The sequence below is a fragment of the Alosa alosa genome, chromosome 4, assembly GCF_017589495.1.
Source record: "Alosa alosa isolate M-15738 ecotype Scorff River chromosome 4, AALO_Geno_1.1, whole genome shotgun sequence".
NCBI lineage: Eukaryota > Metazoa > Chordata > Actinopteri > Clupeiformes > Clupeidae > Alosa > Alosa alosa.
The window spans coordinates 6115553-6140671 of record NC_063192.1 but is presented as its reverse complement, the minus strand read 5'-3'; the positions used below and the strand labels follow the sequence as shown (position 1 = coordinate 6140671).

Here is a 25119-nt window from a genome sequence, read left to right as displayed (position 1 = left end):
CCTATAACCAGGCCCTGTGAGCGACTGAGGACATATTCAAATCACTGTGTGTGTGTGTGTGTGTCTGTGTATCTACATCTATGAGTCTGCATTATGTATATTCATTAAATTGGACTGTGCTTTGACATCTACTGTACAAACCAGGTCGCTATCACTCCATGTGTTACATGAAACCCGCTGGGTGCAGTACAACCTAATTCAACCACACAATTACAGTAAAGCTTCTCCAGGGCATTGTGCACTGTACTAGTAAGATGTGGAATAAGGTCTTTATTGTTGTTCAGGACCTCTTATTATTCATTAGCTATGACATACTGTAATCCCAATCAGCAGAATAAGCCCATGTTACGAGGGTTACAAGGGTTGCCCAGATGCCTTTGTCCAGAACACATTCAGGCCTCCTCAAGTGCAAATCCACCTGGGAGACATGTCTTTGAGCTTGAGTCTGCTCAAGAGGGTTCCACATGTTAAAAGTTTTTTTTTTTTCTGGCTATAGGCAACTACATTTGCTATACAGGTTTGAGGCTTCTGAATATGTAAAAAGCGTTGATAACAAGAGTTGATGGCACTCTGTAATTAAACTGGACTGCCCTGAACTGAACTAAACAGAACTGAACTGAAATGAACTAAATTGATCTAAATTGAATATAATCTATTGAATTGAGTTAAACTGAACTGAATTGGATCACACTGAATCTACCAGATCCTTTCCCTCGATCTGGCCCTGTGTCAGCAGCTGCTGGCTGGGTGGCTTGTCAGCCTGTAGACCCCACATTTCATGTGAGGGCTGCCGACCAGTTTCTGTTCAGCCGGACACTTGTACCTGACGACGGCCCCCGTACCCATAAGAGCCGCCTGCCCCCTCAGTGATGGTGGCATTGGTGACACGTGGCTAAGGACACTTCACCTCTACAGGAAACAACGGGAGCATGCATCATCATCAAAAGCACAGGAAAATACACACACACAAGGCAAAATGAATAAGAGTACGAGTCACAGCAGAGGCCAGGTGTGTGGTCAAGCAAACAGTGTGGAGTGGACCTTCAATTCCTGACCATGTTTAAGCCCTCATGCAGTTACAGAGTTACAGAATTCTAACCAGACATGGCACAAACACCAACCTTTTCAGTCACTGCACAACCACCTCACTCCAAACACATATGTATGACTCAGCTCAGACAAGAACTTCAGCTACACCACAGTCTACTGCAAGACAAGTTGTTTGACCTAATTTATTATACATAAGTGAATAATGTAAAATTACTATTTTGGTTGCATTTCAATATACCGGTAATCAACCATTATCTGCTGTAACAAATAATATTTTACCTTTTTACTTTCCGAACATGCATGCGCAAGGGTTTAGACAGTGGACAGGCATTTCAAAGCAACCAATTTAATGCAGTAGTTTCAAATGTGGCACAACAATGAGCTCATTTTTAATCTCCAGTGCGCAATGACGTTTCCGTGATGCAGAAACCACACCGTGAGAACCTTTGTTCTGTGATAACCACATTGCCACAAACTACATTGTGAACAGTTTATACTTAATGGCTTTCTCTTAATGCAAGCAACATTTATGAGTTACTTTACTTTTAGCCTTTGTAGCCTAAACCATGCTCTTCCTTACTTACGTGGGTGTTTGGGAATAAATGTTAGCTCAGATGCTCACATTTATTTTGTGTAGATTTAGGGCCACCAAGGACTGTGAGCAAGTCAACAGCTTTAAAACCTAGCAAGCAGAAATGTCCTAGCCCGTTGTTTAGGATGCATCGTAGACAGGTATGCCCTGCTGTACATCTTCCATAGGCAAACCATCGCATTAGTGTTGTGGCTAACTAGTCCACAACAGAAGAAATCTGTGTTGATTAAAACCTGTGACACGGATATTATTGCTATTGCAGTGTTTTTGGGACTCTACGGGATGCAGGCTTAGAGGAGCTGTGGATTGAATTTGGTCAAGGTAAGTCTGTCAGGTGGTTACCAGTTTATGATATGGTGAGGAAACTTGGTCCTGGAAAATCCTGTGGCATGCTTTTTGTCCATGCCCTCACTGGTTGTGATGTTGTGTTAGCAAATGGACTGCCTGGCAAACCTGAGAAGTGTGCCCTGAAATGAAATGTCTAATACAGTCGATACCTACCAGTAACGGATGATGTGGATCTCAGCAATGTACAACAAGAACAGCACTGCTGATGGATTTGATGGAACAAGACTTGACCTGTTTGCACAAAAGCAGAGGTCCTATGATGCCATTCCACCAAAAAGGGCATCTCTTGCTAAGCATGTGAAGTGTGCAACCTATCAAGCTGCCTGTATCTGGGGCCAGGTAAGTATACCGGTATATCAAATGAATATGGAGAGTCCATCCAACTGGGGTTGGAGGAAAGAATGTGACATTTGGCAAGTAGTGTGGATGACACTTCCACCAATTGTTGAGAGCTGTCAACAGTTGACTAAATGTAGGTGCAAGATGGAATGTCTGGGAAGATGTAAATGCTACCGCTTTAGTCTTGAGTGTACTCAGTTGTGTGCCTGCAAATGCAATGATTACATTAATTTGTAATGCAGATATTCTGATATGGCTAGCTACAGAGCAGAGGCGTCACTTGATATGGCTAGCTACAGAGCAGAGGCGTTACTGGGGCCCTGTCTGTCTTTCCCACACATTTCCTGTTAGTCTTTGTTGTTCTATTGAGGTAGTATATATGTATAAAAACAAGTATAATGTATAAAAACAAATATATATGTATAAAAACAAAAACATGCACTTACATAGACCCCCTGCCCCTGCTGAAGCCCTGTCTCTCTTTCCTGCTATGTAATGATTTTTATATATATATAACTAAAAAAAGAGCATGCACTTTCTTAGCCACCCCCTGCTGAAGTAACCTAACATAAAAACAATTTAATTAAACTAAAATTAGTACTACAATGTGCTATTTTTCCATTAATTGCATCTATCTTCACAATTTAACACATTATTTTATATTTTATTGTAGAATTGGAAAGTCCAGACCCTATTACATATATTTATGATATCAAGATCATCAAAATGTGATTATTCAATCCCAATCCAAGTCAAAAACCAAGTATAATGGCTTTCAATGGTGGCCATCTTGGAAAATGGCATATTGGATTTTTTGTGTGGCTAATGTGCTTTTTGGATAAAGTGGGTTGCAAATAATATTTGTGCCAAGTTTGATGCTTGTATCACAAAGTGAACGATTGTTTCACTAATCTGCTGCACTAAAGTGAAGTGGAACCAAGTCAAGTAATGCGTGTGTGTTTTGCAGTAAGGCGCTGCAAACTACAAACTACGTAACGGCAATACTGGAAATGCAGCCTAAATGAAAGGTCACTATTTGGTTTTCCTTTACTGAATTTAAAATAATTTATCGACCGTTGTAATTGCCGATACCGATAGTATGTGTGCTTGTATGTGCGTGCCTGTGTGTGTGTGCCAGTGTACGTGTGCGTATCCTGTGTGTGTTTATGTGTGTGCATATCTGTGTGTGTGTGAGTGTGTGCGTGCCTGTGGGTGTTTATGTGTGTGCATGTCTGCATGTGGATGTGGATGTGGATGTGTGTGTGTGTGTGTGTGTGTGTGTGTGTGTGTGTGTGTGTGTGTGTGTGTGTGCATGCATGCGTGTCTGTACGTGTGGATGTGAATGTGTGTGCATGTGTTCGAGTGTGTGGTTATGTTTGTGTGTGTGTTTGTGAGAGAGAGTGTGTGTGAGACAGTCCTGCCTTGTAGCTCCTCTCCTTATCTTCCTCTACCAGCAACCCTTTGCTCAACACAACCATCTATAGGCCGATAGGTGTACAGTCACTAAATGTACACATAAAATAATTTATTTTCTACCCCCATGGATGAAATTCCACGAAACTTGGCATACTCCCAGAAGATGTTAGGTTAATCATACACATGGAATTAGGTGCAGTTCAGAACATCTCTGAACTGAAGATAGGGGCGATTATACCAAGTTTGGTTTTGATACCTGAAAGCGTGGCTGAGATATGAGCTAACTTCCTGTATCTCTAGCGCCCCCCTAGTGGTCAAAGGTCACCAACTTTAGGGAAAAGTGTTACTAATTATAGCGCCCCTAGTTATCAAATATCACTGAATGTATTGTGTGTCCTCAGGATGGGGTCCCAACTCCATAAACCAACTTTGGTTTCTGTATGTGAAAGCATTGCTGAGATATAAGCCTCCCCCTAGTGGTCAAAAGACTCCAAATGTATTGTGTGTCCTCAGTATGGGGTCCCAAGTCCATGTACCAAGTTTGGTTTCAATATGTGTAAGCGTTGCTGAGATATGAGCCTACTTCCGATTAGTGCCCCCATAGTGGTCAAAGGTCACCAAATTTCTTGAGCCTTCTCTTAATTGGGTCCTGAGTCCATGTACCGAGTTTAGTTTGATACGTGAAATCCTTGCCGAGATATGAGTTCACTTCCTGTTTGGCGGCCTCGCTGTCAATTCCGATTGGCTCTGACAGGCGCTTTTGAATGTCAATACACGAGAAATAACTTTTGTGAGGCATGGTCTGAAGATCATCTGCGCCAAGTTTCGTGAAAATCTGAGAAACTTTGTGACCCGTGAAAATTGTACGTGTTTTTTGTTTGTAAGTGATGAAATTTAATACGGTGGATGGTCCAACATGGGGGATATTGACATCATGGGGTGCGTTGAGTTCAGCCCTTTACTGTCTATGGTTCGGTCTCATCCAAGGATACCAACTATAACTAATATCTCAATGTTCTAAATTGGGCATAGGGCTCAAAAGTAAATTGCATAAATGCAATGTCAACTTTGACAAATTGGTGGCGCTAGACTGCCTGTGGTTCAAACCTGAAACTTGGTGAAATGAATTATGGGACTATCCCGAATCAATGTGCCAAATCTCACAACTTTTTACTGTACGGTTCCATGGGCTGCCATATAGGGAGGGAAAGTGAAAACCAGCGCCCCAAGTGGTTGCGTTCCTATCGAAGAGCAGCTCTATTTTGAAAAAAAAATATTGTGAAGCCAAATCAGCAAAGTTATCCACCAAAAATATTTTTCAGTGTGTATACAGTAATAATCTTCTAACTGTGAAAATGTCAGGCCCTATTTTTGTTTTTCGAAAAAAAAAAATCGAAATTGCTCCTTTTGTTTCATAAACGGACTACAAAAGAAGTCACGTAACTTTACCCTTCGATGTTACTCACAGTAGCATGGTTTGTTTATTAGCCTGGTTAGCATTGACACTTAACACTTACTGCCAGCTCTTCATGTGAGTAGAAGCACAACACCAGTTATCCAGACATAAAGGTAATCACCACAAGGTTTACATCACGCCCCGTTATTGCTGTGGATTGATCTGTTATCAGAGATGTGCTGTGTGTGAAAGGATCTGATAATCAGGGCATGCATGCGGGTGCAGGAAGTAGCTTTGTCCTCCCGATTTGGTCACAGCCTATCAGGACAGATCAGACAGCACAGAGTGGAGAGGAGAGGAGAGGAGAGGAAGGGAGTCCATCAGCAGAGGGGAATATAATACGCCTTCATGCTGAGATAGATAGGGTCTACTGAGGGGGCCGGGACAGAAATGTTTTTCATCACTATGCCATCTATCTAGAGAAAGAGTACACCACACAAGCACCAACTTATCCCTCCCCTCTCGCTCTCTGTCTCACACACATACACACAAACACACACACACACACACACACACACACACACACACACACACACACACACACACACAGTACACATACACACACACACAGTGGCACACATACACACAAAAACACAGTCATCAATTGATATTAAAAAACCTAATCTCCTAACCAATGAGCTGTGGGTGTCTGCCCTGTGCAGAGAGAGAGAGAGAGATGAGAGATGAGATAGCCATCTCACCTGGCTCGCAGTTGTGGCCGTCCTCTTGCAGCGTGTAGCCCGGGTAACAGGCGCACACATAGGAGCCCTGCGTGTTGATGCACGTGTGGTGGCAGAGCTTGCCCTCGAGCTTACACTCATCCAGGTCGCGCAGGCCCTCGGCCCCCCATCCACGGTGTTCTCCGCATCCTCCGCGTCCCCGATGGAGAAGGCCTCCTTGGGGTACGGGCTGTCCGACACTAAAGATGGAGAAAAGACGGGGGGAGGGGGGTGGTGAGAATGCGCCTGATCCTGGGAGACATGTGGAGGGGCACCTTACAACACCCCTCCCCCCTCCCCACCCCACAATGCGGAGGCTGAAACAAGCCCTCTCCACATTACTGTATATCATCTCCTGTCTCATCTGTTTCAACAAGCAGACATTGGCCTCTGATGGATGGGCCTGTATTTGTGCAGAGATTCTCCATGTCCTCACAGATATGATTTACCCTCCCTGCTGAGATAAAGTTATATGAAAGCAAACAAACGTTGACCCCACATGTAATTTAGGTGCAGAACAGCCTTGACAGCTCCCCTCACTGCAAGGTGAACATGACACTAACTTACAAAGGACTCAGTCTAGAATCATAATCATACTGCTGAGGTGTTTTTCAAGGTTACAAAGGCCAGATTTCCTCACTAACAAAGACAGGATTACATGTTTCCACTTGGATTAATACTGAAGGGGTTTAACCTCAAGCTTTCACTGAGCAGAGAGGGGCAGGGTGCGAAGTTTCAAAGTCCTCAAAGACATGCAGAGTGGCTTTGGATGTCCTTCAGTTAGTCTTTGACAGAACTGGGTACCGCTGTGTCTCTGAAAATATGTTTGAAGGCACTGCAGTATAAAACAAGACACTCTGCCTTTCAAAGCGTCCTGACATGACTCTTTCTATCACAGCAGTGACAGGCGTGAAGTTGTGTAAAACAAAACGCCTGTGTCACTTCCGATGAAATATTACCCGTCGTAAACTCGGGCCGGTGATGTCAGAGCTCTGTGACAGGTCTGACAGGCGAGCTAGGTAGAGTTGCCAGGGAGACGGGTATCAAGGTGAGAGGAGTCAGACCCTGCTACAGTGCCAAGGTAAGCAGCCGTCAGGTGTCAACTTTATGTGCTGCCATGTCACTGATGGTGGATATCATCTGCAGATAAGCCCTATGGGTGTTATTCCTCATATCATCTTGTCAGTTTGTTTATATTTACATATTACCTGTCAGTTAATCAAAAATAATCCTCTTTCCAAATCATTATTCATTATTTTATATCAAGACTGGCATAAGTAGACAACAGCTGCATAGTAACAGCAGTAGCAGAATGCTATGCCTGCTCGCACGTCACATTTTGGCTGCTTCTTGCTTAGATAAAACAATTGTTGGCAAACTACATCCATAATCCCAAAACAAGTGTATTTACAGTACAGGCCAGGTAGTCTTTCAACTTTCCATTTTCATCACCTTTGATTAACTGTTTGGGTGTGTCTGTGTTAGGGTTAGGGTTAGGGTTAGGTTAGTGGAACCAGTGTATTTACATAACTCAAAACATCCACAATATAATTAACATCTTCTCACATTTGTGTGTGTGTGTGTGTATGTGTGTGTGTGTGTGTATAGAAATGTATCGGTTTGTGTATATGGTTCTGTGTGTGTGGGATTTGCATACAAGTGTGTGTGTTTACATTTCATATTCGGTCTAGGTTTCTGTCAAACCTGTGTGTGTGTGTGTGTGTGTGTGTGTGTGTGTGTGTGTGTGTGTGTGTGTGTGTGTGTGTGTGTGTGTGTGTGTGTGTACTGCTCCATTTCTGCAATAATAGGTAGTTTACCCATCTGGAAGCGACGATGCCATGTTTACCCATAATCATGCAGTTCAGAATGAAAATAGCACAATGCATTCTGTGTTTGATCAGACCTGCCTAAGTGTGTAACTTACTTCCTTCAATGTTTGGATCTGTGAATCTTCCCCTGTGTTAAGGTCCAAATAAAAGCATTAAAATGTGTGTGTGTGTGTGTGTGTGTGTGTGTGTGTGTGTGTGTGTGTTTGGGTTTGGGAAGGGATATACTTGACTGGCCCCACCTCTCTTTGGCGGTGTAGTGGGCTGCAGAGGTGGTCTCTGGCGAAGCGTGCTCCAGCTGGCGGCCTCCTCTCCCTCGCAGCAGGTCAGGAAGACGTGGCTGCAGGGGAAGCCCAGGTACTGGTGGGCCTCGCAGGGCAGACCCTCCTTACGGAAGTGCAGGCCCAGCGAGCAGCAGCTGCAGCACTCCTGCAGCAGGACAGGGACACGCAGGAGGACCAGGGAGCTCAGGTCAGAGATGGGACTCAGAGAAAACCTGGCATGAACATGAACTGCCCTTCTAGTTACAGTGACACACACTATAAACCAGTGAACCTGGGCTATCTTACTTAGTCATCAAAAACTGTCAGCACATTTTAAAACATTAATAAAGAAAGATTATTTATTATGGCTCAACTTGTAGAGCAACTGGTGGACTGAGATTCCCAGGGAACACACATAAGTTGAGGGAAATGTATCTTTTGCTTTGGATAATTTTTTTCTATTTTTAATTTCATTGACAGAAAAACAGTTCAGTCTTTCTGGCAACAATACATTTGCCAAGATAAAAATCCTGACCCTGGGCATCCAAAGCAGCACAGATGGGCTGGAAGGGTTCAGTCAAGGAGTTTTGTCAAATGACAAACGCATCCATTCACTGTATGCCCAATACAACATTTCTTGCGGTAATACTGCCCATAGTCGGCGCCAGAAAAGACTTGCCCAGTGTTTCATCAGCCTGAGAGCAGCGTTTCTCCTGCGCCCCATCCTCGACGTCTAATTAAAATGTTCTGATATTTACAGCCCATTTCTATCCAGTCTTTTGGCACACAAACACTTTCATTCTGATTTGTCACACTGCTTAACAACACTGAAGTCTATTCTCTACACTGAAGTCAATAGCAAAGCTTTCACTCTAAAACAGTATTACAGTACTGAGCAATGCCGGTGTAATATACTGAGGCATTTCAATGGGCTTTTACTGTGATGGTAAAAGGTATACAACAAAAGGCAATACAGTCTTCTCTAAATTTCCCTAAATCTATATTGATGCTGCGAGTGGGCCGTAAATTTAACTAGCTCTATTGTTCCATGACAGTTGACCCCATCATGACATCTTTGTTGCTTTGTTGCATTTTAACTACAGTCACTTTTCCCTCATCTCCCACAGGTAGAACACACACACACACACACACACACACACACACACATGCAGGCTACATTGGCACCAGCTCAATAAAGGGAATGCCTCAGCAAAGTCTCTCCAAGTCTAACATTTCACCTTTTACCACCACACTCCAGGTCCGGTAGTCCTCAGTGGGGAATGGGGGTTTATGGAGGGGCATAAAAGTAACTCCACGGCCACCGTGATGAAGTGCAGAGACGTTTTATTGTGTGGCCTGAGTTATGGGCTTGCCACTGCCGACTGAGGCCGAGTGATGAAAGCCAATACTTGACTTGTGCCTAAAGCCCACGGCCCATAATGACCCCAAGCTGTTTGGCGGAGTTGGACTTCCTGGAACCCCCGATGTGATGGTTGATAAATGGCCCTCTACTCTCAGGGCCCAAAGCTGTGCCACAATAACGCCACCACCACTGATTCGTTTGTTCTCACTGATATTAGAGAGAAGTCGGCCACTGCAATGCTGTTCATCAGGGTGTGCACAATGCAAGGAAGTCAACACACAATCATCAGACCAGCGCAAGCCAAAAAGCATTTCTTTCCCATCGATAAAGCAGCGGTCACAGAGAGGGGAACAAATTCAACTCTGGGGAGCAGCACCCATGATCAACCAGCCTTGTTCTTCCTCTATTCTTTCTTTCACTATCTCCTTCACTCCCACTCATTCCTTTTTCTCCCTCTCATGCTGTTTCTCCATCTCTCTTTTACTCCATCTCTCTCTTTCTCTCTCTCCCTCTTCTTTCTGCATCTCCCTCTACCTCTCTTCAACTTCCTCTCTCTCTCTCTCTCTCTCTCTCTCTCTCTCTCTCTCTCTCTCTCTCTTCATCTCCTCCCCCCTCTCTGTTTCTGTGTCTCCCTCTTTTTACTTCCCTCACTTTCTCTCTCTCTCTTTCTGGTTCTCCCTCTCTTATCTCTCTCTCCCCCTCTCTCTCTTTCTTGTTTAAATTCAATAACAGTAATTAGATTAGTAGGGCGATTCAGCGCAGACCCCTTCACTTTTTTGTGCCTTGTCCTTGAGTAATGACTCTGGATGGGGGGAGGGGGGTATGACATGGGAGGAACTAGGTAACATTACCAACCTTATAGGAGTCCACGCCGCAGTGATCATTGTCGTCCAGCTCGCAAGCGTCCCCTTGCTTGGCAGCCGTGACGCCGGCCAAACACTTTCTCTCTTTCAGGGAGCCGCTGCAGCACTGCTTCTGAGCCGACCTGTCACGGGTGAACACGTTAAACAAATACACGTCCACACAAAACAGCACAAGAATGTCAACACTTTGAAAAGCACCAAAAAAGTCTTCCATCATACAGAGTGGAAACACACAGGAATTGCCAACTGGCATAACTACTATAGGACACGGAGGGAAAATGGATCCTAAAAACCATCTCCAGCACAGCACACAAAGGGTGGGTGGGGGTTGGCTTTCCTGACTTCCAACCTGGAATGAAAATACCTGAAATGAATATGTTTCAGAGAGTTAAAGGAATGTTTTGGTTTCGGTCATGACCCCCATGATCTGACTGCCTTTATAAATGGCTGTGTGTGTGTGTGTGTGTGTGTGTGTGTGTGTGTGTGTGTGTGTGTGTGTGTGTGTGTGTGTGTCTGTGTGTGTGTGTCTGTGTGTGTGTGTGTGTGTGTCATTACCAACAGATGGAGTGTGTGTCCTCTCGCACAGCGGCCATGTTGGAGCAGTGTCCATGGACGGAGGCCCACTTCTCTCCCGCCTCGCAGCACACCTCCACCAGCTCCTTCGCCGACACTACAGACACACCATCACACCGACACATGAGGAGGATCACAGAGCAGAGCAGTCAGGAGCATCGCAGACACACGGCAGCACACGCTCACGTCAGAGACAGATCCCAGAGAGATGAGAGACGGAGAGGAGAGGAGAGGAGAGGAGAGGCATGTGGTGCTACACCAACTGCGTGAGCAGCACAGAGGAAAGTGGAATATTTTTGGGCATTTTTATGTATCCTTCACTGTCACAGCAGCAAGTTTTCACTTCAGAGTAAAACACTGTGAACTGTTAACGCAGCATGCAACGCATAGAGCTCGCATCAAAGATGGCACACTGAGTGTTTGGCATGCACTGTGTGTGCCACCTTTTGGAATTGGAAGTGGAATTGGATTTTGTAACCGTTCACCCAACTCCACTGACATAAGAGTGAGAGCCGGGACTGCTGTTTGCATGGCATGTGGTGCAGTGGATGGATGTCCCTATACTGGAATAGCACTGCTAATCATGGGCCATCAAGCGCAGTGGTGGCGCAGTGGTTAAGGAGCTGGGCTAGCATGCAGTAGCCAGGAAGTTGTGGGTTCAATTCCCAGTCTCTTTCGTTGAGCACAACGTGGACAATGGCCCTTGTAATGTAGTTGACATATGTACTGTAAGTCGCTTTGGATAACAGAGTCTGCTAGATATGCAAATACAAATCTATTGGAGACTAGAGACTGGATACTTCTCAAAAGGGAAACATTTTGGCCATCTTTCATGTGCATGGAAGGCAAACAAATCTGTTGTCTGATTACTTCACAAAAAAGACTAACAAAAAGGCCAACAGATCGTACATCACTTGTGGTAAAACTTCAAATGTCTACTGTAAGCATAAAATGACGAAAAAAAGTCTGAAACAGTGTGCTATTATATTCAGTTTCACCCCAGGGCAAATCTCAGTGGTTCAGTGTTTTCCTTTAGACCAAGACAGATTGAAAACATTCGGCAATGAGGAATTACGACATTTCCACACAAACACACAGCCAAAAAAAGAAAAAAAAAAATCACATCACGGATTCAAACACGACTTAAAAATACACCGGAGAGCGTGACCGGTGACCTGCCCAGTTGTGAGGGTTAATTATCCAGCCGCACAGTGCTGCCTGGCTCCGGTGGGAGCTCCCACACAGCAGGGCCACACGGCCTCCACACGCCTCTGATGTGCCTCATAAAGTCTGCGCGCTCTGGCAGGAGCGGGCCGACTCCATCTGTGCAGCGAGCACGGTGGACACCACTTGAACACTACTTGTGCTCAGCTTTTTTAGAAAACAAGCGCCCCGTCATGAGACTTCGAGTTTGATGGGGTTGGGTGGGGTGGGGTGGGTGGGGGTGGGTTGGGTGGGTGGGTGGGTGGGGGTGGGTCTGGGGTGGTGAGGCCACTTGGCACCCGGGGTCACATTTGTTACCGTTTTCAGAGCCATGGCAAGACGAATTAGCTCCAACGCTGTTGATATTGGCAGCTCTTTTAACCGAAGGAGTGAATAAACAAACAAGGCAGGAAAAATATCCTTCTGAACATTTCCCCCCTTTGTGAAGTGGCACTTCTCATTATTTCTTTCATGTTTTTAACAACACCTAATTAAGTCTCAGTAATTGGGTTGGTTTAGCTGAAAACGCTGCACCATTTTTTCAAAACCTCTTTGTGAGATAGATATCTTCATGTTTTTCCTTCTGATAAAAAACACACTTAAACCAATTGTCCCAAAGTCTTGTCTGTGAGCCAAGATCATGAAAAAACATACACACTAAAACTTACAGCAACATTCTCTACCCCCCAAAAACAAATTTCCAACAAGACTAACAATACACAATTGGTCAGAAAAAAAACTCACTGGAACATTTATATTTAAAACATTCTGTGAGAAACTATTCTGAAGCATACTTCACCAGCTAGTCCTGGAGCTGTTGTGAATCCTAAAAGCCCTCGTAGCCCCAAAAACAAACCCAGTCCTCTACCCGACTCCTCAGTGGAAAACACTCAGCTGTGTGAAAATATAATTCCCAGCTTTGAGGAATGAGGGGCCTTTCCACCAACTGTAATTACAAATCAGAAACATCTGAGGCATGTGCACATCACTAAGCAAGTGTCTCCCTGTGCCCTTTGAACTGCTTTAAGCCCTTCTCTGAATTTCATCTTATTAAGACATCAACCGTCTTCCATCCATTCAACTATAACCTCAAAACGGATCTTTTGCTATCCCTTTGCACTTACAGTGATGATACGCTAAGCTAACACCTACAACTACATCACAAAGCTGCTTCAAAGCAGTTCACCGCAAGAGCAGAGGGACGGCAACCCATTCTGTCCAGAAAACATCAAACAGAGAGACATCTGTAATTGAGGTTAGCTGTGTGCACTAGTTTAAGCAATTTTATGATTTGGAGGCTGAATCACATCTTTTCAGAAGGTTTCTTCCATCCATTTCCACAAGTCTATAGACAGAACAAGTCTCAAGATGTGGAGGATCACCCTGGGATGACCTGTAAAATACTTAAAAACCACTACACTGTACTGATGACTTACTCTAAAAAACACAAGGAGATGCTACAATAATCCATAACATTAGAACAAAACAAGTATCCTACTAAGGCAATGCATTGAGGACACCATACAAGTATCCTACTAAGGCAATGCATTGAGGAGACTATAAAAGTATCCTACTAAGGCAATGCATTGAGGGCACTATACTCTTTCTCCTTTTGTCACAATGTTTAATTAGGAGATTAGTTAGGTTAAGTTAAGTTTAGATTCATAATATGCATCACAGTTGATTTATGATCTCTCTGGCTTTTAGGTACAATTATTAATGCTCATATTTCTTACCGAGGCTTGTCATTATGGTCACTTGTCACGCCAAGGCTTGCATTATGAGCAGGAGACATAAATATCCCTAAAACAACCAAAACAAGAGAAGAGCTGTCCTACAGTAAACGTGTGCATGAACAGTATAATGTCAAAGATAGGTAAAGATGACATGTGCATGTAGGTGAGATGAAATCAACAAACCGTATCCTTTTCAGTAACAAACAAGGGTTATGTTAAGCTTTTATGTACCTCATATAACCACCAACTTAAGTCTTACATGTACAGGACTATGTACTGCACATCTAATGATGTGGAAGATTACATCCTGTGGTTTAGTACTGGAATGTTTTCCAATGAGGGTAATGTTTCAGTCATTCATGATTATCATTTATCAACTGATTTTAATGACTTTGGCAAAGGGAGGAACCGCTATCTAAATTGTAATTTTACCTGCCATACGTGCCTTAAGGCTGTGGTTGACATCATTGCACCATAGCCAGTAATCACTTGAACTCAACATTATGAAGCAATTTTGCACTTCCTCTACCATGCCCGAGGAGAGATCTTAATGGAGATATCCTGTTTGATTAAAGAATGCTTCTCTACAGAAATCTGCATGTTAATTACTCCAATACTGTAGTCATGTTCCCCATAATCATAATTACCGTAAAGGACAATGATCCTTAGGCTATATGTGCAGATTGGATAGTCTATTGTGGGGAACAATATCTGAAACCAAATTGGGCAATAGTGCCCCAAAAATCTGGAAATGTAACAGTACACTCTTTCTCCACTGGTGCTATTTACAAACTGTTCTTTGACAGGATCCTGCTGTTCAGTAGAGCACGGTGGGATATTAACTCTTCTCCTGATGCTCTCTCTACACACACACACACACACACACACACACACACACACACACACACACACACACACACACACATGTAGCTGAGAAATCCTGGCCATGAGGCACCGGAGATCAGGCGCACAGCGCTTCCTGATGAGCCCTATTCTCTTGTGGTGTAATTCACTTCAGCACTCTCTCTCCCACTCCCCAACCGTAACTCACCCAACCACCCCCTACCCCACCCCCATTCCAGAATACAGACAGCAGTGAAAGTGACTGTTACCCCCATCTCTCTCCCTCAACTGCCCCCAGTGAACAGGCAGTCGTGAAAGTATCACTGTTATTAATACCCCCGAGGCAGAGCCCCCTGGCTCAATATCTCATCCAGCCAAGGCAGACAAACAAAATAACAAAAACATAAACAACCAGCTATACTAAAAGAGCAAGCACACACACACACACGTGACAAATGGCTCTTTTCCAGGAGCCACACAGAGATTCCTTCCTGTAATGGCCCCCTGTAAATCTGCCGGCTGGGGTGGGGTTGTTTGAGAAGGGGTGTGTTTGCGATTGCTGTCGGTCTGTGTTTGCCCACAGCTGCAAGTACAGCATGCACAAGCCACACTGATCTCATTATGAGTATGTGTGTGTGTGTGTGTGTGTGTGTGTGTGTGTGTGTGTAGATTTGTAGACGTTTATGTGTGTGTGTGCCTGACGGGAAGCATGAAAGAGAGTGTGTGTCTGTGTTTGTGTGTGTGTGCGTGTAGATTTGTGGATACTTACAGTACGTGTGTAAGTGAGTGTGTATCTGAGAGGGTGTGTGTGAGTGTGGAATACACATCGGTGCAGAAGCGAATGACAGCGAGGGCAGGGTGTATCATACGGCACTCCTGCTGTGACAGAACAAAGGAAGGAAGGGAAAGTGTGCTTCTATTTACTCCACTGCGCTCCGTGATAAGGCTTCAACATCTCCATACATACGCACTGAGTGGAAAACAGTCATTCTGTTCACATGTACACACACACACACACACACACACACACACATACACATACATTCCCCAGGGGTCTATTCCTGTTGCGTGTGGTGCGTGTGGTGTGTGTGTGTGTGTGTGTGTGTGTGTGTGTGTGTGTGTGTGTGTGTGTGTGTGTGTGTGTGTGTGTGTACATATTTCCATTCTTTCTAAATCATCACATTAACTGGTGAATGCATCTGCAGGTATGGCATCAAAACTCCTATTTCGAGCCAGGTTAGTAAGCACAACACCATTCACCAAATGTACACTACATTTATGACCTGCAGACTGAGCATCTCCGCAGAATGAACAACCATTTTTCAGACTGGGAGACAGAAAAAGGAAAGAATTCCCCCTTTTGCCTGGCTGTTAGCTTGCTACTCAAAATCAGGCCTGCATAAATGTTGGCTCCTGCAATGCCTACATCATCAAGGTCGTTAACGGAAGGAGTTCATCATTTGCAGTGCCAGGCCTGTAATAACGAGGCATGCCACAACTCGGAGAAAAGTATGTGTTGGAGGAGCGTCTTTGTGGACTGGAATAAGAGCCAGTCTAGTCGAACCCCCCCTCAGCAAAACACACACACACACACACACACACACACACACACTCACACACCTCCATATCAGCGCCTCCTCATATTATAAATCAAGTTTGCTTCATGCACACTCCTAATAAGAAAACGCTCTAGAAGGAAGGAACACTCATTTAGATAAGAAATAAATGGGTGGGGAGAGAGGAAGGAGAGAGATAGAGAAGTACACATTGCAATCACTTCTCAGTCCAGTCTTTAGTCTTCACTGCAAAGTAGCCTTAAAACAACACAATCGGGTAGGAGCAAGATCAGATTCAGACGAATTGGGTACCCCATTATCGCTAAACGGATACCCAGTACATTGAAAATTAATGAATTCATTGTGTTATTTTGATCATGTGGAGGGCACCTGGAGGAATTTAACTATTGTGGAGCAGTGTGAGGAGCCCATAGGTCCCTGTGTGTGTGTGTGTGTGTGTGTGTGTGTGTGTGTGTGTGTTTTGTTGGTTGTTGGTTGTTGGTTGTTGGGGGGTGAAGCAGACCCTGGCATCGTCTTTGGCTAACACAGCAGCAAACTCATCACATGCTGAGTGGGTCAATCAGATGCAGTCTGCAATGACGCTGCAAACCAATGCATTGTGAGCAGTTCTTCTACTGTGTGTGAGAAAGAAGCTTGTACGCGATCGTTAGACTGTTCTTAGGGAAAGACACTATCTTGGGGAAAGGCCATTTCGATTAGATCTGGATCTCCAGAGAAAGTTGTGTGAAGTGTCCTGCTGTGTTACATGATTGGTATAGCAGTTAAGACTGGATCTGGTGGATCTGGCCATGTTTGTTCCAGACCTTGGCCTGTTTCCACTGGCGACTAGATAGAAATGCCAAGAGATTCCGGAACATTATCATCATATCTTCAATGGCTCTTCCTGTCATCTTCCTCTCCCCCCAACCTCAGTGCTGGTGCCAGTCGGGCCGACAAGAGCCCTCGACTTCCGGCCCTCGCAGTCCCAGCTCACAGTACCCCAGAGACCTGTCTCTCTACAGATAACACACTCTCACCACCTTCCTGCTGCTTGGGGGAGTGGTGTGCAGGAATACTTAAGGCAGACAGTATGGAACCTATCATCTTCACTATGACATGCCACGCTTTGGAACAAGTCCAAGTTCTCCCCCGACAACCTCACCCCCATGTGAGTCATACAAAATATAATTTGTGTTCAACGCTAACGGCAAATTGGCTCATGTCACGTTAGCAAAGACATCCTTGGGCACTGTCAGTGTATCACGCTATATGCAAACAGCTTTTTGCTATTGACCCAACCAAAGCACTTATGTTTTATCACCTTCGACTCACAAGTACAAAACTGATAAGACTCTGGAGGGCCTCCAAGCTAGTGAGGCTTATGGAATGTGGACGACAGGTATTCCAGGTCTATCAACACCTCACGTCGAGGGCTAAAACCTAAAGAAAGAGAAGGAAAAAAAAACTCCATGCATTCCTATGGAGACCAGGTGCTGAAAATGAAGGGGAAAAACAGGTCTCAGCAGTGAAGGACAACCAGAGGGAGAGCGCCCACACACATAGAGGTTACGAGGGCCGACACTACAACTGTTTACTAACCACACAGAACACACACTCGCGATCGCACCGTTTACACGAGGCGTCTGAGATGCCAGATGTATGTATACATGTATGCATACCGCAGTGTTAAGCTGTTTTCCCTTTGGATTCCACAGCGAAAGAAAGTCATTTGTCACTACGAGTCTGCACAGCCCTACTGCTGTGCGTATAGATTTCCCCCCCGTTAAACAGCCCGCGAACAACATGTAGGTCAGATTTCTTGCACACAGGGGTGTCCAGACGACTGTAGACTGTGGCTATATGTCATCAGTGGATTACAATACATTTACAAATATCTGCGATTGAAACAAAGAATATCAGCTAAATTTACAACCATAAATAGAACAGCAGCTGTCTGAGAATCATCAATTTCCCTTTTTTATTTAAGTGTGTGAAGGATTGTTCACACATATCTGATTTTCAGAGTCCACCTGTTGAAGAACTGAACACACCTGTCTCTTTAACAGCCGACCACAAAATCCAAAACAGATTTGGTCCCTCCAGTACTATCTACTAATTCACCCTCCAGGCCTTTAATCTGTACTGTATATCATATGCTGTCCACTGTCAGCTAGCGTTCAGGAGCTTTCATCCCTTGTGGGGTGCTTCTATCACAGGGCTGACATGGATGATGATGATGATGATGATCGCACAATGGGGACAATGCTACCAGCCTCTGGAGTCTCATCCAGGTTGGAGGTGTGACCTGCCTTTGTAGCCTATTCCTCCTACTGGAATGATGTGGGACAAATGCCAAATCTCACTGTTAATTTAGCACGTAACAATCTCAGAGAGATCGCTGAAGGCTAATAAGTCTGTCATGAACTGTTATTCTGCTATTGAGAATATAAAATATATATTATAAGAATATTAATATGTGGGCTGTAAAAACTAACAGTCAGATTAAATTTGGAATGTTTATAAAGATGTAATATCTCTTGAGGGCGTTGTAAGGGAAATGGTGGGTGTTTCTGTAATAAATATTCTTTTTCACTCTGTGCTGCATCAATGCCAGCTAACATTTAAAAGCAACCTTTCATTACAAACACAGGATATGGGACTGGGAGACATAAATGAATCATTCAACACATTTAAAAGCCAAATCATGCTTGAACAGTACCCAGCAATGTAAAACACAAAAGTAATTATAACAATATAATAACAAAAGCTGTGATCTAAGTACTCAGGTCACACAAGCTCACAGGTATTTCTGAAATCAACTCAATACGGTCTTCAAGAGATAACTTGAATTTCAAATTCCTAGAGAGCTACTGGTTCCGTTTAAGGTCGACATGACTTTTACATGACTCGAACATTACCCCCCACACACACAAACACCCCGGGCTGTGCAAAGCAGAAGATAAAGTGGAACGTGTTGACTCACGCTGGTGGGAATATGGTGGGCTGCTGCTGCCGTGCTTCTTCTCCTGTCCTGTATGATAGTGGAGCAGCGTCTGTGACTGCCTCCTCGAAGGGTGCCCGCGGTCCTCTCTCACGTTCACAGGTGGCGGCCTAGAGGGGCTGAATTTCAATGAGGGCAGGGCATTGTCCTGGTGCCCGTCGCGGGAGTCTGGCAAATGATTGTCTCCCTGACCAGGGGCATGGCTGTCCCTGTGCTCATGGTGGGTCTTGTGTCTGGGGTTCCTCTCGCTGTGAGCAGTGTGCGGGAGGTCCCTTTCTTGGGCTCCTCTCTGGGTCTCAGCATGTCGTCGGCTCTGGCCCTCAGTGGCCTCCCGGGGCGGCCCATGGTGCTTTGGGGCCTGGGCTTTGTCCGCTGCCGTTGTCCTCTCCTGGAGTCTTGAGGTTATGGTATCCGCAGCGGAGGGAGGACTTGTCATGTGTTCCTCTGCGTTTCTGGTTTCGTAAGCCCCCTGTGCCTCCCTAAGCTCTTGTCTGGGGCCTTTTCCAAAGGAGGCGTGGGAAGACGACGTTTCCGAGAAAGAGGGAGGCGAAGAGGTTGGCTCGGCGGGTTCGACCACATCTTGGGTATCAGCTGTGGTGAGGTCAGTCATGTAGTCGTAGTCTTCATCTGTGGGCGTGTCTGTAGGATCCTCTTTGTAGAGGGGCAGGAAGTTACTGAAGGTCCCGGGGTGTGGCTTGCTGTCGCGGTCCTCTACAGTGGACGCTAACATGGGCTTCTTGACCTTCTGGGGGTCACAGCCTGGAACTGGGGAGCACATGAGGCTACCGCCGTCGTTTGGGCAGTGGCAAACCTCGCACGGGCTCATCTGGAAAGTGTGGCCGGCCTCGTACTTCTGGCTCTGGTGGACGCAGCCGATGCGCTCGCACTGAGGGCAGCCGTCCATCGGCGTGATCGTCTCGATGCAGTTCTGCGGGATGTCCGGGCACGGGATGAAGTGGCAGGTGATGCGACCGCCGCCTGACGGGCACGAGCACTCCGTGCTACCAAAGTCCACGAAGTAGGACTCGCCCTCGGGCACTTTGCCGCCACGGAAGCCCGCGTTCAGGCAGTCGTAGTACTGATAGCCCTCGCAGGCACACCCACGCTTCAGACAGGACGCGCAGCACGCGCCCCTTTCCAGGACCTCCTCGATGCAGTTGTCCATCACGGGACAGTCCACCCCAGTACAGTCTCTCTGACCCACACTCATACCCAGGCAGAGCACCAGGATGTGCCCCAGAAGGATAGTTCTTATCTGGCCTGAACAGTCCATTTTTTATTTATTTTCCTTCTTTTTTTTGGAACCCAGAGGCCTCAGGGCTTTCCAAGGGGGAAATGAATAAAATACTCTATAAAGTCCTCTGCACTCCGTCAGGAATCTGAACAGGGCTCGCTCTGTCGTACAGCTCCCTTTGATCAGTGGCCTTTGTTAACCTGCAGCATCAAAAAATGAGGGAGAGAGTTATGTTAGGTAGGTAGGCTACACTACACACATATTTCCTGCTATGCTATTTCATCCAGTCTAAATAGTTCAGGCTGATCTACCCCAGCCACATGGTGGTCTGAAGACCTCAAATGAAAACATATCACTTTATCAGTGCCATATAGCCATGCATACCTCAGTAGATTTCATTCTGCATTACCACATGCTTTTGTTTAAACCCCACGGGTTCAGTTTTGTTGATGTGTATATTGATGAAGCCTGTGCTCACACACTAGACAAATAGAGCACACAGGATCCCCAGTCCTGCATGGATACTTCTCAATTCTGCTGATATTTCACACTCATTTTTATGCTGTGGGCATGAATTCAAACGTAAAGACCATACATATCTCGTCTATATTAAGATGAACAGCCAAATGTAAACTTTGGAAGACATCCAAACATTGCAAGGAGAAATCACATATTAACAGTCAGCACCACAACTAGTTAAACATGATGTATGTAGGGTTTTATTTTAAACTTACAATTTATAACTTACTACTTACAATCTTTTAAACAAACAATTAGGATTCCAAGTTGCAGAGAGTAAACAATATTGATTCAGTCAGTTGCTTATGTTTTGTTTGCATTTCTCTTGCCTGAAAGAATGTAAACAAATGCATAGGTTACTGTTACCTACACATGGTCCCTGTGTGATGTAAAGACGTGAAAGTAGGGCCCAGCTGTGTGGTTGAAATGTGTGTGTGTCAGCTTTGGCAGAGCTCAGCGAGAGGTCACTTGTGGCTCGAGACAGGTCCAAGATTGCCAGACTCAGAACGGGCAAACGCACATGAGGGGAATAACAGGCCCCCAGTCTTTCTCAAAGACCTGTAACTAGTTGTGAGCCCCGGACTCAGGACAGGGGTTCAATCTAACCCAATTAGCAACAGGTAGTGACATCACTAAAGCCCCGCCTGCAAAACAGTGCTTTCCCTACCGTGTGACCCTAACCTAGCCTGGCTCTGCCCGTCTATGTACTTCTGCTCAATTTCATTTCGCTTCAGTTGTAGACTGGTACAGTTGTGCTTTCAACAGATTTCTCGTATAGAATACCAACCGAGAGCCACCAACCAACCAGCGGAGGGCGTGGCTGAGAGCGATTACGTTTAAGGCTTTTACTAGGCGGCCTTTGCACGAAGAGAAGCGAAGAGTCTGGGTTCGAGGCTAACCCTAACCTATCGTAGCAATACAAAAACGAAACACTTTACATCATATAGAAATGTCTCATTTAAGCCAACAAAGACCACAGAGTGCATGTTTAAAACACAACAAAACATGAATTGTGATATATAGATATTATATAAAAAAAACATAACCCATCTAGTGAAACTGCAACATAAAGTAACTTCAGTATCATGTATGAGTTGCCTTGATCACACACAGTCATGTTTGGTCTTCCCCCTGTGCCCATACTGTGCAGAAAAGCACTCATTACAGCCAGACAAGTCACTCTGCTTCTGCCTGGCTCGGATACAGTGGCCCATGCAGGTGCTGGGTTTGATCCCAGTTCAAAGCCGTCCTCGGAGCTGTTTTTCTAAGCAGGGGAAGTATATTAGGCGGGCAATTAGTCTGGCCAGCGAAAATGAGACACAGACTCAATATAAACTCGACACAACTTACCTGGTAGACGTCTCGATCTGAGCCCTTGGATGCCAAGCGATAAAAATAGCAAAGGGCTATACGCCATCTTAACAGTTTTACTCCAACATACAGTGTCAAACTGCATTTAAGAATTTGCAGTCTGTACTATTCAGGCTATATCATTGTGTGATGGGGGAAAAATTATGTAAAAATGACCATAAAGTTCTGCACATTAAGGGTAACGGTTCGAAGCAGCAGTAGATGGAGAAAGTATCAAATTTCTTCAGCAGGTCTTGGCAGCACTTCAGTCACAGAGAGTGGGAGCATGAAGGCAGGCTTAAGTGAACTACACCTTATTCAATATTCCACTCATGATGTGGGGAATAAAGTATGGAGTGAGCTTGTTTATTAGCGCACACAGGAAATGTCAATAAAAACCACAGAATATTTAGAAACAACCAAAGTGTGAACAAACTCTATGAAGCAGACTCACTCTGTGTAGATATTGAGTTTCAGACACCAGCTGGTTTCTATTTGGCTTTCCTGTTAGATGGCAGTGCACTGTTTTAAAGAACCAGTGGGATTTACATGGGCACATTATGTAGCGCACATTTCAAAATACTGCTGATTATACTATTTCCTAGACAGGACTTCAAAAGAAATATCTCTTTTGGTGGAAAATATTGTTTTACATTTGGCACACATAGGCTACTTTAAAAAAAAATGATACTTTTTTTTTACAGTAGCAGTCCATTTTCATGCTTGAATTATCTATTCAAAAACAAAAACAAATGGCATCTACTGCTTATGAAACAAAACCTGCCCTCAATGAAGTCACAATAGCACATAGACGGGAACATGTGGTTGACTACTGGCACAGGGCAAAAGTCAGTCCACACTGACATGTTATATTTCCCCTCAATAGACACCTTCTGTGCTCTTGTGTACATGTGTGCACAAGGAAACCTGCTCAAACATGTCTTCATGCTTTCGGCTCGAGCAGATAGCCTCTGCTGGGCGTCTGTTTTCCACATTACTGCCATTCAAAATGCACATCAAACTGCGTGTAGTGATGTGACAGTGACTGTTTAAGAACCCACAGGGTTAAATGGTTGTGGTGGGAACAAGAAATCAACAGTCATATCTTCATTTTCTTTCACATGAATGACTACGTTCCTCCCACCTCTCCTTTGGCAGGGAAAAAAAAAATAAACGCAACCAGCACTAATGGCTTACGATTATCCTCAGTCAATCTTCTGTGGTGGAAGGCTTTCCCCCTGCGATGGCCATGTCTGCTAAATCAACAATTAGGCTCATAAATGAGTACGCAGCAGCAGGCTGAGGCACAGCATGCTTTTGATGTATGATAGTCAGACACCCGCAGCCAATGCGGAGTCTCAAAGATGTCAGGATTGATGTAAAACCACTTCAGCCCCTGTGGAGTGTGTCCCTCTCTCTCGCCCTCTCGCTCTCTCTCTCTCTCTCTCTCTCTCCCTCCCTCCATCACATGAGGCCACCTAATGAAAAGAACATAAGTGCTCTGCAGACATGTACACCACTCATCAGTGCATGCTTTGTGCGGGAGCCTTACAGGAGCACATGTTGACTGACCCATAACTAACACTAGCTCACCATAGTACACCCATACCATGGCTATTGTTTTATGTTGACTTTGACACATGTTAATAGGTGGTGTCATCACAAAAGCAAATCCCAAGATGCCCTGTTGGAGCTTGCCCCTATTTTTAGCCTTTGTTTTGGTCATTATTCTCTTTAGAAGAATAGATAGCCTAAGTCAGTAGCAGCTTATCTGCAAGTCAGAAGCTGTGATAAAGATATCAACCTGATGGAAGACATCTAGTGAAACCCTTTTATGTGCTTGTTAGGATGAAGATAACGTCCCTGTCTGACACATTAGCGATACTACTCGTTATCATCAATAACAATGTGTATTAGCCCCAAAAAGTGCATGTTTGTCAGTCCATGCCCGCAGTAGAAGTGATAGAGGAAAGACTCCCATGACTGTCGCACATCAGCAACACCAGGCTTCTGTGAAACCTTCAGCTGTCCATTTCCACGCAATTCCATTAAATTCACACCGATAAATTCTACTGCAACACTGAACACTTGAGGGTAATATTTCAAGTCCATGACATGAAATGAAAATAGCATTTGGACAAAATTAAGTAAATTAAGCGGATACCAAACTATGCACGTGTTTTCTCTATTTGAACATTCTGGGATTCACAAGACGATTTAGATGTTTGCTATTCGAAAAATACCTTAGGCTATAGGCTACCTACGCAGTAAGTTGAAGTTGTTCCTAAGTGTCCTCAGTTTTGACATAAGCTTGACATAAGTTAACTGTTGATTGGACACTTGACCAACTTTTATAAGTTCTCAGAGTAACACATATATATATTAAATACACTCGTAAAAAAAGTTTTGACATTTTTCTAAGCCAATGTACAAATGACATGGGCTCATCTTACCTCCAGTTTCACGATGTTTCCACCAACTGTGAACATCCCAGAAAGTTGGATGAGGAGAGCAACGCGCACTCGTGTTTGAGTTAGGTCTGCGCTCTCCGTTAGACAGGGGGTGTTTTCACCAAGGGGAGGGACATAGGCTTTTTTTTAGTAGCCTACCCAACGCAGTACGCAGTCAGCCCCGAAGACACAAGAAAAATCCTCTAACCCCTTTTCTAAGTGTTTCCATCTGGAAACAGCACGTCTTTGATAAACTTTGTTATCGCTCCATCCTTCTGATACAGTCGAAGAATGTGATGTCTAGCAACCTTAGCTAAGTAGCCTATTTGCGATTGTTTCAACACTCGGGCATTGCCATATTTGGGGCAATGACTAAATCACTCACTAACTAACCTGATTTCTTATACTTTCTAACCAAA

General features: G+C 44.7%; 1 protein-coding gene across 1 annotated transcript in view; it reads right to left on the bottom strand.

Moving 5' to 3' along the window:
* The window catches only part of LOC125292970 (fibulin-2-like), a 34060-nt gene extending 9277 nt beyond the window's left edge, over positions 1 to 24783 (bottom strand). Inside the window, 7 exon segments of the mRNA XM_048240568.1 lie at positions 5903 to 6047; positions 6050 to 6120; positions 7989 to 8175; positions 10228 to 10357; positions 10791 to 10905; positions 19130 to 20581; positions 24704 to 24783. Of these exon segments, the coding sequence (XP_048096525.1) occupies positions 5903 to 6047; positions 6050 to 6120; positions 7989 to 8175; positions 10228 to 10357; positions 10791 to 10905; positions 19130 to 20420 (1939 nt within the window). The 5' untranslated portion in view covers positions 20421 to 20581; positions 24704 to 24783.
* Between the last annotated feature and the right edge of the window lie 336 nt (positions 24784 to 25119).